Below are 18,740 nucleotides of genomic sequence, written 5' to 3'. Positions count from 1 at the left end.
TCTCCCAACCAAATTTGAAATGTCCATTGTAAACAATGAAGATGTTAGAGTTTCTCAAGGAAGGTTCCAATGATATTTTTATATTGAAAGGTGTTAAGCAACCTCAATATACAGGTCACTACCATCTCTCCCTATAATTGTGTGGGTCACCAAATTTTGTCCACTTGATAGAGGCCTGAAGGTTGAATCTAAAGGGCACAGTTGAACAGAGAGCAGCCCACCTTTGCTTTAATATGGGGAGAGGAATCACAGAAACTACAGGTTACAGCACACATTGTGGTTTAGGTGGCACCAGTTGGAACATTTTATTCTGGGACATGTAGTGTCAGTGGGCCTCAACTCCAAATGAAAAAGGAGGGCAGTCACAGGTTGTAGCTTAGGCGTACTGATTTACTTCTTTCTTTGAATGTGCCCAGTTCTTGTGCTTATGACATTTGAACTCATGGGCCTGGCTGTCCTTTCACTTATGCCAACCCTACGTGGATGTAACACCACAGACTTAATTAAACTACTCCTGATTTATGCCAGTATAAGTGAGAGGAGACCCAGGCCCAGCACGTAGAAATGGAAAACTTGTTCTTGCTCATTTTTGTTCTGCTTTTTGTGTTGCAGAATTGTTTAAAAAAAAACCTGGTCATAACTGGCAGAAAGGTTAGATGTTCTTGTATGTGATTTATATAATATGTTAAACCTGTGTATAAATATATATTGATGCAATATTTAAAATGTATTGTTAGAATGAACAAGGCAGGATATTACCATGACCACCTACATTTTAAAGAAATAATGTACAGTAACTCCTTGCTTAACATTGTAATTATGTTCCTGAAAAATGCTACTTTAAGAGCAACGATGTTAAGCGAATCCAATTTCCCATTAAGACTTAATGTAAATGCGGGGGTTAGGTTCCAGGAAAAAAAATTTCGCCAGACAAAAGACTATATATATGGGGGGGTGGGTGCTATACACACACACACAGAAAAAGTTTGATTGTGAAGCTTGGTTGAGGTGGTGAAGTTAGAGGGTGGAAGAGGGTGGGATATTTCCCAGGGAATGCCTTACTGCTAAATGATGAACTAGCACTCAGCTGAGCCCTCAAGGGTTAACACATTGTTGTTAATGTAGCCTCACACTCTACAAGGCAGCACGAATGGAAGGAGGAGAGACAGCATGGCAGAGAGAGACAGAGACACACACCGTGTGTGTATATGTGTGAGAGAGAGAGAGACGCGCATTGCCCCTTTAAGTACAGTGACCCCACTTTAAGTACATTGCCTTTTTAAGTAGATCAGCAAGTTGAGACAGCAGCTGCTGCTAGCGAGCTCCCTCCGTCCTGAGCCTTGTCAGGTCCCGCACCTGCTCTGTGGAGCGGGGGCAGAGGGGGACACCTTGACATTAGCACCCCTCTTTCCCTTCCACCCCCCCGCCCCCCGCCCCCCCCCAGCTCTGCACAACAAGCAGGAGGCTCCTGGGAGCAGCTCCAAGGCAGAGGGTATGAGCAGTACATGGCAGTGGGGGGCGGGACAGCTGAACTGCCCGGCAATTGGTAGCCTGCTGGGCGGCTGCCGCACAGGGAACTTAGGGGAGCTGAGAGCTGATGGGGGGCTGCCAGTCCACCCTGGTTCCAGCCCCCACCAGCTAGCTCAACAGGCTGTTCTTCTGCAAGCAGTGGACAAAGCCAGCGGCTACCAAACAACATTATGAGGGAGCATTGCGCAACATTAAACAAGCATATTCTCTAATTGATCAGCAATGAAACAATGTTAACCTGGGTGACATTAAGTGAGGAGTTACTGTATAACTATATGAAAAACACAGGGAAAAGTTTAGGCCATTGCCCTCAAGTTTTATTCATAGTGCAAACTGATACAAAGTCCTAAAACATGCATTAGTATCACAGTGTATGATTCTTTGTATTGTTATTGCTTGAAATATGAGGCAAAGTATGTCCTATACTTGATGTGAGGACATTAGATGTCAAATAGACGAAACATCCTTAAAAAGATCTCTCCTAGGAACTACAATAATACAATAAAAAGAACAGGAATACTTGTGGCACCTTAGAGATTAACAAATTTATTAGAGCATAAGCTTTCATAGGCTACAGCTCACTTCATCGGATGCATAGAATGGAACATATAGTAAGATATATATATATATATATATATATATATATATATATGCACATACAGATAAGTTGGAACTTACCATACAAACTGTGAGAGGCTAATTAGTTAAGATGAGCTATTATCAGCAGGAGAAAAAAACTTTTGTAGTGATAATCAAGATGGCCCATTTAGACAGTTGACAAGAAGGTGTGAGGATACTTAACTTAAGGAAATAGACTCAATATGTGTAATGACCCCGCCACTCCCAGTCTCCATTCAAACCCAGGTTAATAGTACCTAGTTTGCATATTAATTCAAGCTCAGCAGTTGGTTATTGGAGTCTGTTTTTGAAGCTTTTCTGTTGCAAAATTGCCACCCTTAAATCTTTCACAGAGTGGCCAGAGAGGTTGAAGTGCTCTCCTACCGTTTTTTGAATGTTATGATTCCTGATGTCAGATTTGTGTCCATTTATTCTTTTGCGTAGAGACTGTCCGGTTTGGCCAATGTACATGGCAGAGCGGCATTGCTGGCACATGATGGCATATATCACATTGGTAGATGTGCAGGTGAATGAGCCTCTGATGGTGTGGCTAATGTGATTAGGTCCTATTTAAGTTGTCACTTGAATAAATATGTGGACAGAGTTGGCATCAGGCTTTGTTGCAAGGATAGGTTCATGGGGTTAGTGTTTTTGTTGTGTGGTGTGTGGTTGCTGGTGAGTATTTGCTTCAGGTTGGGGGGCTGTCTGTAAGCGAGGACTGGTCTGTTTCCCAAGATCTGTGAGAGTGAGGGATCATTTTTCAGGATAGGTTGTAAATCTTTGATGATGCGCTGGAGAGATTTTAGTTGGGGGCTGAAGGTAACAGCTAGTGATGTTCTGTTATTTTCTTTGCTGGGCCTGTTCTGTAGTAGGTGACTTCTGGGTATTCTTCTGGCTCTGTCAATCTGTTTTTTCACTTCAGCAGGAGGGTATTGTAGTTTTAAGAATGCTTGATAGAGATCTTGTAGGTGTTTGTCTCTGTCTGAGGGATTGGAGCAAATGCGGTTGTATCTTAGAGCTTGGCTGTAGACAATGGATCGTGTGGTGTGTCCTGGATAGAAGCTGGAGGCATGTAGGTAAGTATAGCGGTCAGTAGGTTTCCAGTATAGGATGGTGTTTATGTGACCATCGCTTATTAGCACAGTAGTGTCCAGGAAATGGACCGCTTGTGTGGATTGGTCTAGGCTGAGGTTGATGGTGGGATGGAAATTGTTGAAATCATGGTGGAATTTCTCAAAGGCTTCTTTTCCATGGGTCCAGATGATGAAGATGTCATCAATGTAGCGCAAGCAGAGTAGGGGCATTAGGAGACGAGAGCTGAGGAAGCGTTGTTCTAAGTCAGCCATAAAAATGTTGGCATACTGTGGGGCCATAAGGGTACTCATAGCAGTGCCACTGACTTGAAGGTATATATTGTCCACAAATGTGAAATACTTGTGGGTGAAGACAAAGTCACAAAGTTCAGCCACCAGATTTGCCATGACATTATCGGGGATACTGTTCCTGACATTATCGGGGATACTGTAGTCCATCTTTGTGTGGAATGTTGGTGTAGAGGGCTTCTGCATCCATAGTGGCCAGGAGGGTGTTTTCAGAAAGATCACCGATGGATTGTAGTTTCCTCAGGAAGTCAGTGGTGTCTCGAAGATAGCTGGGAGTGCTGGTAGCGTAGGGCCTGAGGAGAGAGTCCACATAGCCAGACAATCCTGCTGTTAGGGTGCCAATGCCTGAGATGATGGGGCGTCCAGGATTCCCAGGTTTATGGATCTTGGGAAGCAGATAGAATACCCCTGTTCGGGGTTCTAGGCATGTGCCTGCACAGATCTGTTCCTGTGCTTTTTCAGGGAGTTTCTTGAGCAGATGGTGTAGTTTCTTTTGGTAATCCTCAGTGGGATCAGAGGATAATGGCCTGTAGAATGTGGAGTTAGAGAGCTGCCTAGCAGCCTCTTGTTCATATTCCAACTTATTCTTGATGACGACAGCACCTCCTTTGTCAGCCTTTTTGATTATGATGTCAGAGTTGTTCCTGAGGCTGTTGATGGCGTTGTGTTCAGCACGGCTGAGGTTATGGGGCAAGTGATGCTGCTTTTCCACAATTTCAGCCCGTGCACATCAACGGAAGCAATCTATGTAGAAGTCCAGTCTGTTGTTTTGACCTTCAGGAGGAGTCCACGCAGAATCCTTCTTTTTGTAGTGTCGGTAGGAAGGATTCTGTGGGTTATATGTTGTTCAGAGATGTGTTGGAAATATTCTTTGAGTCGGAGACGTCGAAAGTAGGATTCTAGGTCACTACAGAACTGTATCATGTTCGTGGGCCTGGAGGGACAAAAGGAGAGGCCCCGAGATAGGACAGACTCTTCTGCCGGGCTAAGAGTATAGCTGGAAAGATTAACAACATTGTTGGGTGGGTTAAGGGAACCGTATTTTTATGGCTGACTTAGAACAACGCTTCCTTGGCTCTCATCCCCTAACACCTTCGGCCCCCAACTAAAACCTCTCCAGCACGTTATCAAAGATTTACAACCTATCCTGAAAAATGATCCCTCACTCTCACAGATCTTGGGAGACAGACCAGTCCTCGCTTACAGATAGCCCCCCAACCTGAAGCAAATACTCACCAGCAACCACACACCACACAACAAAAACACTAACCCATGAACCTATCCTTGCAACAAAGCCCAGTGCCAACTGTCCACATATTTATTTAAGTGACACCTTAAATAGGACCTAATCACATTAGCCACGCCATCAGAGGCTCGTTCACCTGCACATCTACCAATGTGATATATGCCATCATGTGCCAGCAATGCCCCTCTGCCATGTACGTTGGCCAAACAGGACAGTCTCTACGCAAAAGAATAAATGGAAACAAATCTGACATCAGGAATCATAACATTCAAAAAATGGTAGGAGAGCACTTCAACCTCTCTGGCCACTCTGTGAAAGATTTAAGGGTGGCAATTTTGCAACAGAAAAGCTTCAAAAACAGACTCCAACAACCAACTGCTGAGCTTGAATTAATATGCAAACTAGATACCATTAACTTGGGTTTGAATGGAGACTGGAAGGGGCGGGGTCATTACACATATTGAATCTATTTCCTTAAGTTAAGTATCCTCACACCTTCTTGTCAACTGTCTAAATGGGCCATCTTGATTATCACTACAAAAGTTTTTTTCTCCTGCTGATAATAGCTCATCTTAACTAATTAGCCTCTCACAGTTCGTATGGTAACTTCCAACTTATCTGTATGTGTATATATATATATCTCTCTTACTATATGTTCCATTCTATGCATCCGATGAATATGGATGTAGCCTATGAAAGCTTATGCTCTAATAAATTTGTTAGTCTCTAAGGTGCCACAAGTACTTCTCTTCTTTTTGTGGATACAGACTAACACAGCTGCTACCCTGAAACCAGTAATACAATAATAATCAATAATAATATCCAAACCCAAAAGGGGGCCAGTGATGTACACAGGGATGGGTAATCTAAGAGGTATTATGGCTGTACTTGGAGAGGTTTTTAATGGCCTGGCATAGTTTACCTGAAACACCCCCACCCTATTAGCAGGTATTGATCCTACTGGTAAAGATTTAAGAAAGTTCAAATAACTTTTGTGAGACGGGTGGCTTGTTACGCCACCCAGGTATGGGGAGGTGGAAATGGCTCTCTAAGAGAGAGGGGCCAGCATGGTAACTGAGTAATCCCCATTTAGGGACGCTAGAAGCAACCAAGTTTAGACTCATAGACTTTAAGACCAGAAAGGACCATCAGAATCATCAAGTCGACCTCCTGCACATTGCAGGCCACAGAACCTCACTCACCTACTCCTGTAATAGAACCATAATCTCTGGTTGCGTCTTACCCGCGAGACACCTAGGAAAGAATTCTTTGTAGTAACTCAGAGCCCTCCCCATCCAGTGTCCCATTACCGTCCGTTGGAGATATTTAATATTAGAAGTCACAGATCAGCTACATGCCATTGTAGGCAGTTACATCCCCCACCCACTGTTCCCTTTGGAAGGCTGGTCCAGAACTTCACCCCCCTGATGGTTAGAAATCTTCATCTAATTTCAAGCCTAAACTTGGTGATGGCCAGTTTATATCCATTTGTTCTTGTGCCGACATTGGCACTTAACTTAAATAACTCCTCTCCCTCCCTGGTATTTATTCTTCTGATGTATTTATAGAGAGCAATCATATCTCCCCTCAGCCTTTGTTTGGTTAGGCTAAACAAGGCAAGCTCTTTGAGTCTCGTCTCATAAGGAAGGTTTTCCATTCCTTTGATCATCATTGTAGCTCTTCTTTGCACCTGTCCAGTTTGAATACATCTTTCTTATATATGGGAGACCAGAACTGTACACAATATTCGAGAGCAGGTCTCATCAGTGCCTTGTATAATGGTATTAATACTTCTCTATCTCTCCTGGAAATACCTTACCTGATGCATCCTAAGATTACATTAGCCTTTTTCATGGCCGGGTCAGACTGGCAGCTCATAGTCATCCTGTGATGAACCAATACACCCAGATCTTTCTCCTCCTCTATTGCTTCCAACTGATAAGTCCAGCTTATATTTCCTGAGTGCACGACTTTGCTTTGGCACTATTAAATTTCATCCCATTTCTATTACTCCAGTTTTCACAGTCGTCCAGATCTTCTTATATGGTATTTCAGTCTTCCTGCATATTGGCAATACACCCCAACGTTGTGTCATGCACAAATGTTATTAGCACACTCCCACTTTTTGTGCCAAAGTCATTAATAAAACTGTTAAATAAAATCAGTTCCAAGACCAATCCCCCAGGAGTCCTACTAGTAACCTCCCTCTAGCCTGACAGTTCACCTTTCAGTATGACCCATTGTAGACTCCCCTTTAGCCAGTTGCTTGTCCACATTTCAGTTCTCATATTAATCCCCATCTTCTCCAGTTTAACTAATAATTTCCCACGTGGAACTGTCTCAGATGCCTTATTGAAATTCAGATAGATTAGATCTACTGCATTTCCTTTGTCTAATAAATCAGTTATCTTCTCAAAGAAAGAGATCAGGTTGGTCTGGCATGATCTACCTTTTGTAAAACCATGTTGTATTTTATCCAATTTTACCATTTACCTGCATGTCCTTAACTACTATTTTTTTTCAAAATTTGTTCTAAGACCTTGCATACAATTGAGGTCAAACTAACAGGCCTGTAGTTTCCTGGATCATGTTATTTCCTCCTTTCTTAAAAATAGTTACTACAGTAAAATCTGTTTTATCCGGCATGTTGGAGGGATGGGGGGTGCTGGTAAGTGAAAAATGCCGGTTAACTTAGAGGGAGGGAGTTTGGGTGTGGGAGGGGGTGCAGAGTGCGGGCTCTGGGAGGGAATTTGGGTGTGGGAGGGGGTGTGGGGTGCGAGAGGGGGTGTAGCGTTCCGGATCCGGGGGCTGCTCATCTCGGGCGGCTCCCCACAAGTGGTGACCTGTCTCCGCTGGTCCTAGGCCGAGTTATGGCAGGCGGCTCTGTGCACTACCCCCGCCCTGCCTCACGTGATGGCTCTGCAGCTCCATTGGCTGGGAACCACAGCCAATGAGAGCTGCGGGGGCAGCGCCTGTGGGCGGAGGCAGCGCACAGAGCCACCTGCTGCGTCTCCACCTAGGAGCAGCCGGGACAGGTCACCACTTGCAGGGAGCTGCCCGAGATGAGTGGCCCCCAGATCCAGCACCCCACACTCCCTCCTATACCCCCTCCCACACCCAAACTCCCTGCCAGCCCCACCCAACTGGACTATAAACCAGAATTTCAATGAAGATCAGAAATGCTGGTTTATAGAGCTTTCCAGTTGGCAAAGTGACGGATAAAACAACTTTTACTGTATAATAGCAGTGCTCCAGCCGTAGGGTGTAACCCTTGAGTCTACAGATTCATTAAAAATCCTTACTATTGGGCTTGCAATTTCATGTGCCAGTTCCTTTAATGTTCTTGGATGGAGATTATCCAGGTCCCCCAGTTTAGTCCCATTAAGGTGTTTGACTTTGCCATCCACCTCTGATGTGGTAATTTCTACTTCCATATTTTCATTTCCAGTAGTACTCCTGCCCCGTCCCTAAACTCCTTATTAAAAACTGAGGCAAAGTATACATTTAGGTGTTGGGCCATGCCTAGATTACCTTTAATCTCCACCCATCCTCAGTGCGTAGCGGTCCCACTTCTCCTTTTCTTGTTTTCTTTTTATTTATATGGCTGTGGAACCTTTTACTATTGGTATTAATTTCCTTTTCAAGGTCGAAGTCTGCTTGGCTTTTGGTAGTTCTTACTTTTCCCCTACACTTTCTGGCCTCCAAGAGATAGCTCTCCTTGCTGATCTATCCCATCTTCCATTCCTTGTAGGCTTTCTGTTTTCTCTTAATAACTTGTTTGAGATGCTTGCTCATCCATGTTGGTCTGCAACCCTTCTCTATGAATTGTTTCCCCTTGCTGAGATACAGGCTTCTGATAATTTCTGCAACTTTGGCTGAAAGTAATTCCAAGCCTCTTCCACATTTGAATCATTGAGTTCTTCAGTCCAGTCCACTTCCCTAACTAATTCCCTTAATTTTTTTAAATTTGCCCTTTTGAAATCAAGAACCCTAGTTGCAGACCTTTTTTTGTTTATCCTTCCCTTTAGTTTTGGGAGAAGACTTGAGCCGAACTTCATGTTGTATTAGTGTTCCTTTTGGGTCAATAAAAGCAGACCCAGAAAAGGGTTGAGTTAGGGCTCTAGTGCATGTTTTGAGAGCGGGTTTGGAACAGTGCCTACTCAGTGAGGTTATAATATAGACTGTTTTGTAGTTTTTGACCTAATGCAGGCCTCTGGATCGGCGACCAGATAAGGGCAGCTCTAAGAAATTAATCAGGCTGACATGTTACATAGCACTTGGTAGCAAAAGGGAATACACAATCTACCTTTTAATGGGTATAATTTCTGTACTCGTCATTTAGGCAACCACAAAGCATAGCCCAGGCAGTAGACATTGTGATAAATGATGGTTTGACATTGCAGAGAATTTGTTAATTATCCATTCTGCATTAAGTGGTTATCAAAATAAAAAATAATAATCTTTTCTTAGAGGAAACAAACAGGGTTTTTTTGTGATTTTAAACACTTCAAGTTCCTGGTCTGGGGGATGGAGGTGAGGGGGTAATATTACTTGTATCTTAAAGAGCATGGACCACTAGTATTATTCTGTTACAAACTGTGAGCTAAATTCTGTTCTACAGTAACTGTGATTTCTTCCCTGGATAATTATGTTACTGCACAATGCTTTCATGATCATCTGTGTCTAGTTCTGTTATTATTAGTAACACTTGGCATCTGATTAGCCTTTCAGTTTCAAAGTGCTTTTGAAACAATTAGTTAATCCTCTCAGCAGCCGTGTGAGGTAAGCAAAATCTTATAAAATACCAAAGTAGCCTATTGGGCCCAATTTAGCCCAGCGTCCACTAGAATAAACTCAGGTTTAAGGGCCCACATCTAGGATCCCTCTGAGAGGGTGTTAGTGAAGAGAGGATGCAGCCACCCCTTCACTAAGGGGCTTGTGTGGATGAAGTGTAACCCCCAAATGGGCAGTGCTGGCTGAGAAAGGGGCATGGCAAGGATGACATACTGAGATTCGTCATGTCCTTTGGAGCCTTGGCCTCGGACTGACGCTGCCAGCACTCCATCACACTGAGCACCCTCCAGGAACAGGGTCTTGGCTAGTAAAGGGGGATGTTAACGTATGCCTAACTTTGCCAGCTTCAGTGTATTCGAATCCTTCCTTTTAGATGCTAAGAGTTATAGTCTGTCCTGGACATAAGGGTTAGAAATTTTGCTCTTTCTCTGTAGGAGCCAGAGCCTGAAACTGAAGCAGTAAGTTCAAGCCAGGAAATTCCCACAATGCCTCAGCCCATTGAAAAGGTTTCAGTCTCAACACAGACCAAGAAGTTAAGTGCCTCTTCTCCAAAAATGCTGCATCGGAGCACCCAGACCAATAATGATGGAGTGTGTCAGAACATGTGCCATGACAAATACACCAAAATCTTTAATGACTTCAAAGACAGGATGAAGGCTGATCACAAGAGAGAGACTGAGAGAGTTGTACGAGAAGCAGTGGAAAAGGTAGCCCTCACCGCAAGTAACCCAAACTGTACACACATGGTTTGGGGAGGGAGGAGATTGTTGTCTTCTGTCATCTGTTCTTAAGAAAATAGGGCAAATCCTTTTTTAAAGTGCAACTTTCAAAAGAAACTGTGTAAAAACAGCATTGGTTATTGTATTTCAGAGAGTCCATATCAAATGTGCTTAGTTTATTCAGTATAGTTGTTTTTTTTCTAGCTTCTATCCCTGCAAATGCAACCTGCTATCTGAAAATCAAGCTGTCTTCATTCATTCATTATAATTGACCCCAGTAACACTTTTCCAGCTCGTTTGATTCTAAATTATGCCTTCAGTCTTCACCTGTGCGATATCATGCGGTGGGATTATACAGATGTTTCTTATCGTCTCTTTAAGTGAAACTGAATAAATAATTTTCTTGTCAGTTATTTCATCTTGAGCATTAAACAGTTTGGGTCAGATTGAATCTTTAAATGTTACCCTTTGAACTCTTCCACCCATTGTGGTTTTTTCATACTTAGTGAAGTTTCTTTGCATGGGTTTTGTCCAATCTGCTCTTACTGTAAATTTGTACAAAAGAATTAAAAAAATCTCTTGTAAACTGAGCACATCTGATCTAGAGTCATTGACACAATACACATGGAATCCTATGATGCTGCTTTGACAGAGTTGCCTTGCAGTGTAGAACTACTGTAAAGTTTTGATTGTGATCTATGTATTGTATGCTAAATTGCTGGGGTCGGTTTTTTATTTGTTTTTAAGCAGTAGAAGCTTCTAAATTTTCCAAGAATGAAAATTCTACTTTGTTTGACCTCCATCTACTATGGTAATGGTATTTAGAGGTAGCCAAAGAATACAAATACGCACTGAGTTTCTTTATTGACTTGCTCCCCTTATCCCAGCTGCGTACAGAGATGGAGGAGGACAAAAGGCAAGCTGTAAATAAAGCTGTAGCCAACATGCAAGGAGAGATGGACAGAAAGTGTAAGCAGGTAAAGGAGAAGTGCAAAGAAGAGTTTGTAGAAGAAATTAAGAAACTAGCAGGTCAGCACAAGCAACTGATTTCCCAAACCAAGAAGAAGCAGTGGGTAAGTGTCAGGATTTATTACCAGTGAATAACTGAAAATGTTTTGTACAGGCGGCAGGAAGCATGGATGTGCTTTCACCATTACTGTTAACCACTCTATTCTCCCTGAGCTATTAACCTTGGGGTCATCCTAGTCTCCCCTCCTCCCTCTGCTTTTCCTTGCCATCCTAATTGCCAAATCTCTACTCCGTGCCTTGGTTATCTCTCACTTTGAGTTCTGCCGTCTCCTCCTCTTAGGCCTATGTGAAACTAACCCCACCCTCTCCAGCCCATCAAAATGTTGCTTCCAAAATAATCCTTTTTTCCTATGGCTACAATCATGTCCCTTTGAACCACTTCACTGCCTCCCCGTTATGCTATGTATGCATTAAATTATGACTTTATTGTCTTGCTTTCCAAGCCCTGCGTGAAGCAGCCACTTGTATAGGATAGCTATAAGTATAAGTAAGTATAGCTAACTTGTCTCCATTTGTATTCATCTGCCAATGATGCCAACTTTTGTTTCCTTCTCTCACAAATGTCTCAACATCTCCTTCTATGGTACCCTGTATACATGGAATGACTACCCAAAATATATTTCTCAAGCTTTCACCCATCTCTCCTTCACTCCTAAAAACTTGAACCTGTAGCAGCATATACAAAAAGTGGATATAGTTACACTTAAATAAAACAACTGGAACTGGACACGTAGCTCACCCATGTATCCCATTTCCCCATGCTTTGTGTTTTGTCATTCTAGATTGTAAGCTTCTTGGGGCTGGAAGTATGTCTTCCTATATGTCAGTACAGCACCCAGCAAATTTTGGCTACTAATGCATTACAAATAATTATTAACATGTAATGCTGCAGATTTCTAGTAGGATGTAGATGGAAAATTTGTTACTGTCATTAGGAACAGAAGGTCTACTCTAACACATGGACTGTTTAGAGAGAGAGAGAGAGCATGCAACTAAACATCAGACAAAAGGTGGACTAGATGTAATGTTTAAAATGTGGCATTAGGATTTTGATAGCAATCTATAAAATAAAGGATATTTGGCCTTAGATCTACTATACATCTCTCCTGCATAGATCTTGCCAAATATATAGGGCTGAGTCTTGTTTTAATGCCTCACCACAAGGTGGCACTCTCATCTTGGAGACATAATGGATGCCAGCACTCAGTTACCACTTCCTTCCTCCTCCTTCTCACAGTGACCAGCTCTGTGTCAAGCCAGTATCAATGATTTTTTTCTTTCCACTGACAATGGTTGTTCATATTCAAAATCACTAGTTCTGTCTATTGTTTTTGTAGTTTGAGGATAGTCTGTAAAAAGAAAACTATATCCCTTAGAAGAGAGAAGGAAAATGTCAAGTAGGGACAGTAGATCCCTTCCTAAGTATCAAAGATTGTTGGTGGTTTTAAAGAGGAATCGAATATGTCAAACAACACAGCTCCCATAGAATTATCTATCATTCTACCAGTATCTCACTTTTATCTATTGATGGAGTGTGATTTAGTCTCTAATAGTGACGTACCCTCAGTACTTACCTTGAGAGCCTAGATAATTATCTAGCTGCATAAGTGTCCCCCATAGGTAGAATTTATGATAGATGCACACTTGCACTCCTGCTGTCCCTGTTAGAACTTGGAATCATTCTAGTTTATTGTGATTTGTTTGTCATGTTTGATAACTTTATTCAAAAGAAAGTGCTAATTGATGCACTGGTACCCATTCCATTGCATCTCACGGACATGTGCACACACCACCTCCAAGTGAGGCAGTTACATGTTATCCTTTCTGATGCCAGAGAGCACTCTTGACAGTTGCACACAAAGCTAGGGACCCGGGAGTAGGTCCATCAAATGCTGCCTTCAGTGAATCATTCCTACAGGCAAGTCCTGTCTCGCATTTTTAGAAAAAAACTTGTTCAGCCTCAAACTGTTGGAAATGTTCCAAATATGCAACCCCTCAAAATGATTTTTTCTCCAGCGGTAATAACAACAGACGCTTAAGTGCAATACTACTGCTGCGTGCGGCTATTATAGTAATGATACCTTCTTACTGAAATCTCTTGTAATCAGCATATACCAAATGAGTTTTAGTGGCTTTGCTTATTAGTGGTTTTGTGATGGATAGCCCAAAGCCAGGGAAAGCTTTTATTATTAATTACACGTTTCTATTTCAGTTACGCATAGAGACCACAATTAAGATCAGGGCTCATTGTGCTAAGTGCTCTACAAACACACAGGGAGACATGGTCCCAGCCTCAAAGAGCTTACAGTCTTGTTAATGGGTTGAATTCTCTGGTGGTATAAATCAGCACAACTCATTGGACTTTCATGCATTTACGCTACTAGAGAATTTGGCTCTAATACAAGATGCAAAATATGGGTAACAATAGGAGACGAGGGGGTGGAGGACAAGGTTAACAGTCACAAGATTATGTAGTGTGATCATCTCGAAAAGTCAGATTCAGAGTTAAAGCTGGCAATTTGCTCCCTCTGTTATGGGTATCTGCACGTAGGATGATATAGGAGCTTTATGTGTGAGACTTATGGAAGACGTGTAAGAGGAGCAGCAGACTCTCCATCTATGGATCTGAGTTGCCCTCCTCCATTTCAGCTTTGTTGAAGTCTCCTAGCAAGCAAATATGAATCTGATCTTTGGCTGACTCCCATGCTCTGTGTAATGTAGAGGCATGCATCTGTTCCATGTTCCTTTTCAGCTGATGTTCCTAATGGCTCCTAGAGACTCCTGGACAGCCAGCTTTATGAAATCCAGGAATATGGATCTCTAGAGGATATTCATTTGAAATGCTGTTACAGATAAACTGTCTATAGCTGAGTTATAAAAAGAAAAGGGAAGGGATTCCACTTGCAGCTTGGGTAGTCCCTTTATTGGTGATTCATAGATTCATAGATATTTAGGTCAGAAGGGACCATTATGATCATCTAGTCTGACCTCCTGCACAACGCAGGCCACAGAATTTCACCCACCACTCCCACAAAAAAACCTCACACCTATATCTGTGCTATTGAAGTCCTCAAATTGTAGTTTAAAGACCTCAAGGAGCAGAGAATCCTCCAGCAAGTGATCCGTGCCCCATGCTACAGAGGAAGGCGAAAAACCTCCAGGGCCTTCCAATCTGCCCTGGAGGAAAATTCCTTCCCGACCCCAAATATGGCGATCAGCTAAACCCTGAGCATATGGGCAAGATTCATCAGCCAGATACTACAGAAAATTCTTTCCCGGGTAACTTGGATCTTACCCCATCTAAAACCCATCACAGGCCATTGGGCCTATGGGGGTGATGGTTATTGGCTTTTGGCTTAGCCGATATAAATTTTTTTCTTCTGTCTGTTTTAGTAAGCTGTAGTTCTTCAAGACAATTGGGTTTGTTTCCTGAGTAATCCTTCATCTTATATTGTAACCACGTGGGACATAAAGGAAGATAGGAAGTTTCATGAAAAGTGAAATCCTGATTCTTTGACTCGGTGGCTGCATGTGGAGAGGATGCGCTGTATTCCTCCTCCCGTACCCTGTCATACAATAGACATCTCAGTCTAGATTTTCAAATGTCCCCTTGCATTTTGGGGGAGTGCCCAACTTGGGACTTCCAGGGCCTGATTTTCAAAGTTACTGAGCACCTGCAGCTCCCCTAGTAATAGTACTTCCCTATTGTACAGGGATACTTCGAGGATAAAATTTAATGCTTTTGAAGTGCTCAGATACTATAATGATGGGGGTGATATAAAAATCTAGAGACTGTGACTTGTCAACAGATCTGGTCCCAGTCTCCTTGTCAGACAAGTTATTTTCCTGTTAGATTGCACCTCTGTTGTACTACAACAAAATAGTACAAGCAGCACTGCCCTGACACTCCGGTAGAAAGAAATTGAAGGCAAAAGATTTTAAATATTCACCTTTCAGAACCAAATCCTTTGAATTCTGAAGGCCTGTTCATCCTTCTTGAAGGGCCCAGGCAGGAAAACTTGAGACTCTGGAAGTTATTGCTGTGTAAATCAAATTCATTATCACTGTGTTGAGTAGCAGAAATTCCCTTTTCATATAAAGAAAAGCTTTCACAGCCTAAGCAGAGCAGGGTAAAGAAGCCTCAGCTGAGGAACAGAGCAGCAGACCACTGGTGATCACAGTGATCACGGCACTTCATTATGTAGTGAAGTGGCCAGATTTTCAGAGCTGCTCAGCACGCACTCACATTGTTCTTGAGAGGCGGATGTGATGGAGTCTCCATTGTTCTCAATAGGAGCTGCTGGGTGCTAAGCACCATTGAAAATGAGGCCACTTCATTTAGGTACCCCAAACTTTTTGGGAAAATTAAGCTCTGTATATTCAGGCGATGAGGTGTGAGTGTAGGCTAACTTTGCAACTATCGAAGTCTTCCTCAGGGGATCTGCTGAAAGAAAGAGCAGTCCTTACCTAGCAGGGGTGAAAAATCCCCCCTGCATTTGGCTACCACCTGCCTAACTAAAAGAGGAATACTCCACAGTCTCTACTGAGGCAAGCAAGTGACAGAAAACAAACGAGCAGATGAGAAACAATTTGCATTTGTCAGGGTTGATCCTAGGAGCCATAGTAATCCGTTTGTTCTCTCTGCAGTGCTACAACTGTGAAGAGGAGGCTATGTACCACTGCTGCTGGAATACTTCTTACTGTTCCATCAAGTGTCAGCAGGAACACTGGCATGCTGAACACAAACGTACCTGTCGCAGAAAAAGATGAAAGATTTAGTCCTCCCCTAGAAAACCACCCCGATGATTGCTATTCTCAGACACAGCGGTTTTTGTTTCCAAGAAGCCAAAATTGTTTAGAATTTGCTTCCCATTTTGCACCAGCCTTTAAACAATTTTCGTAAAGAAATTTTGCACAGTAGTTTCAACCTTCTGTTTAATGCTCCTCCGAAATTTTGTCAGTCTACTGAATTTAACATCAGTGGGAGCAGGTTACTTTAAATAATTTTAAATAGAGGATTTGTTGCATTTTAAAACATTTTTAGGTTTTACAGAGATTTTAATCTTTAAAAGCAACAGATTTAAAAAGAAAAACAACATGAGCTTAATGAGAGGAACACTTAAAAGTTAGATCTGAATGTAAGAACTATAGAACTGTTTCAGAAAAAAAGCATACTACCTTGATGTAACATTTATTTCCTAACCTTGGTGAGCTGGTTTTGTTCAGCTTAATTTTACTGTTTAAAGGCATTATCTATTGGTTATACCAGTGGGTACATGATTGAATTTAGGGAACAGGGTTGACACAGCAGGTGCTAGTCCTGCCTATTTTTTCTTAAACGTTTCCCTGTTGTGTTTTTTTCATTATTTCTTTTCAATATATAACTTTTATAACAAAATATTAGCTTTGATCTTGTAGTTTCAAATCACAGGGGACTGGGGTAATTTTTGCTGAGCTGGATCTTAGAGAAAAATGAATATTTAAATTTTAAAGTTTGCACATTTCATCCTTGTCCTAACATGAGTGCTTGTAACAAGAAAAAGAAAAGCCAAAAAAACTACCTTTATTCATACATGGAATTATAGATGAGGCATAAAAATATCTTTAATGCTTCCCCCCTCCCTCTAAGCCCCCAACCCCAGGTCATTTGACAGCCTATTATCCGGTGTCACCTATTCCATTGCAACTTAATAATAAAAGGAAAAATAGCACTTAAGTTTCACAGAAGCCGTTATGTTTGTAGTAATGGGTCATTGCCTATTAATGAGCTCCATCACTGTACTCAGAATGAAGAATAATGCATGTTAATTTTCTTGTACTAAAGATGCCGTGATTTGTAAAAAGTCTGTATTTTGCGGAATGTCTGGACTAAGAAGCATTACCAATAGGAATGGATCGATAGTTGAAAAATGATTTTTTTTGTTTTGTTTTATATATAGTTATATGAATTGCATCCATATTCAGAGACAATTTTTTAAATAGGTGTAAAGCTTACTTAAACAGCTTTTCTTTTAAAGTGTCTCACCATTTTAGTTTCTTTTAAAGGTTGGTCTTAGACTGAGTCAAATGCCCATTAATCATCCTAGCTATTTTTTGAGAAGTTAGAGGAATAATTTGTAAATATTTATTTAGATCTTTGATATTTATTGAAAGCAATTACATGATGGAACGATGGAAGCGGAAGAATCAGGAGGAAAGCCTTTCAAAAAAGTTTTCTTTAGGATTTGTCAGGGTCAGTATAAAGATTAAAGTATAACTAAGTCTTCTGTGAACTGCCATTGAAATCCTGATCTTTTTTACTTACAGTGGTGATACAAGTTAATTGATTTGATACTGCCAATTAATGCCCAATATGTTGAAAAAAATACATGGTAAGTTGATTGGAAACAATAGTAACTAGTTAGTAGCTTGAATTACCACAGACTGTTATTGCCTGATAACTGTGTAATTAACGTTGGTCGCCTCTGTGTTGTGACGGTAAAACACATCACAACTAAAAATGAATCTTGTTCGATTACTTTACGAGTTCCAAAACTTCGATCCACCCCTATGAAAGCAAGTTATTGTGGAAATATTTTTGGTGTAAAATCATTCCAGAATATGTAATATTTAACTGATAGCTGCATGAAAGTAAGATTCGTGTTACTTTGGCTTTTTTGTCTCTGTTGACACGGTTGCACATTTCCAAGTTACTACAGCGTGAAAACTGTGTGTTAAAAAAAAAATTTAAAAATTGTGGCCTGGTTTTGTATAAGTTTTAGGTAAAATTACAATTGATTGTTTTAGGAATCATGATTTAAAAATTAATTTTTCTGCAAATCATAAAGCTATATTAAAGTGTTGAGCTTAGCCACTATGCACATTGTAATTATTCATTGTGGCTGTCCAGTTCTATGATGCATTCTGGCATTTTGTAAGCTGCTCTGACTAGCAATATATAGAGTCATTTAATGTGTTAACATTGGTTAATAAATGTATTTAAAAAAAAAAACCTCGCTGCTCTATGAAAGTGTCCATGTTAATTCTGAACAGAAATCTTACAGAAAATATACACTTCAGGGGTCTGATTTATAATGATAGTGATTTTTCAGAAATGCTATTTCTGGATACTCTCTCCCTACATTAGCAAAGAAAATCCCTCCATTTGGATGAAAAAATACTCTACGATTCAATAGAAATACTGTCTGGTATCTGTAGCAGGCGTGACTGGAAAAATCACTGTTTAAGTTTGCAAGATAGGGTCTATATCTGAATCAAAGTCATTTCTATCATCAGTGTGTGTTTGTCTACCTGCCACCCTTTGTGTTATGTCAGAGTAACCAGACTGTCGAGGTCCAGGGGTCTATGACCTCATTGTTTGGTAGCTAAATGAATATCAGAAACCAGAATATACTGTTGAGAAAAGAAAAGGAGTACTTGTGG

General features: G+C 41.3%; 1 protein-coding gene across 50 annotated transcripts in view; it reads left to right on the top strand.

Moving 5' to 3' along the window:
* The window catches only part of ZMYND11 (zinc finger MYND-type containing 11), a 171,519-nt gene extending 153,210 nt beyond the window's left edge, over positions 1-18,309 (top strand). For 26 of the 50 annotated variants that reach the window (XM_043541513.1, XM_043541541.1, XM_043541528.1 and 23 more), the window contains 4 exons: positions 613-651; positions 10,005-10,277; positions 11,177-11,362; positions 15,966-18,309. In XM_043541513.1, coding sequence (XP_043397448.1) covers positions 613-651; positions 10,005-10,277; positions 11,177-11,362; positions 15,966-16,088 — 621 coding nt within the window. In that variant the 3' untranslated portion in view covers positions 16,089-18,309. The remainder of the gene's footprint in view (positions 1-612; positions 652-10,004; positions 10,278-11,176; positions 11,363-15,965) is intronic. The other 24 variants (XM_043541531.1, XM_043541517.1, XM_043541511.1 and 21 more) reach the window with 1 other exon arrangement.
* The last annotated feature ends 431 nt before the right edge of the window (positions 18,310-18,740 follow it).

Source organism: Chelonia mydas, chromosome 2 (assembly GCF_015237465.2).
Source record: "Chelonia mydas isolate rCheMyd1 chromosome 2, rCheMyd1.pri.v2, whole genome shotgun sequence".
Taxonomy (NCBI): domain Eukaryota; kingdom Metazoa; phylum Chordata; order Testudines; family Cheloniidae; genus Chelonia; species Chelonia mydas.
The sequence above is the reverse complement of the archived record's forward strand: the minus strand, read 5'-3'. Positions and strand labels throughout refer to the sequence as shown.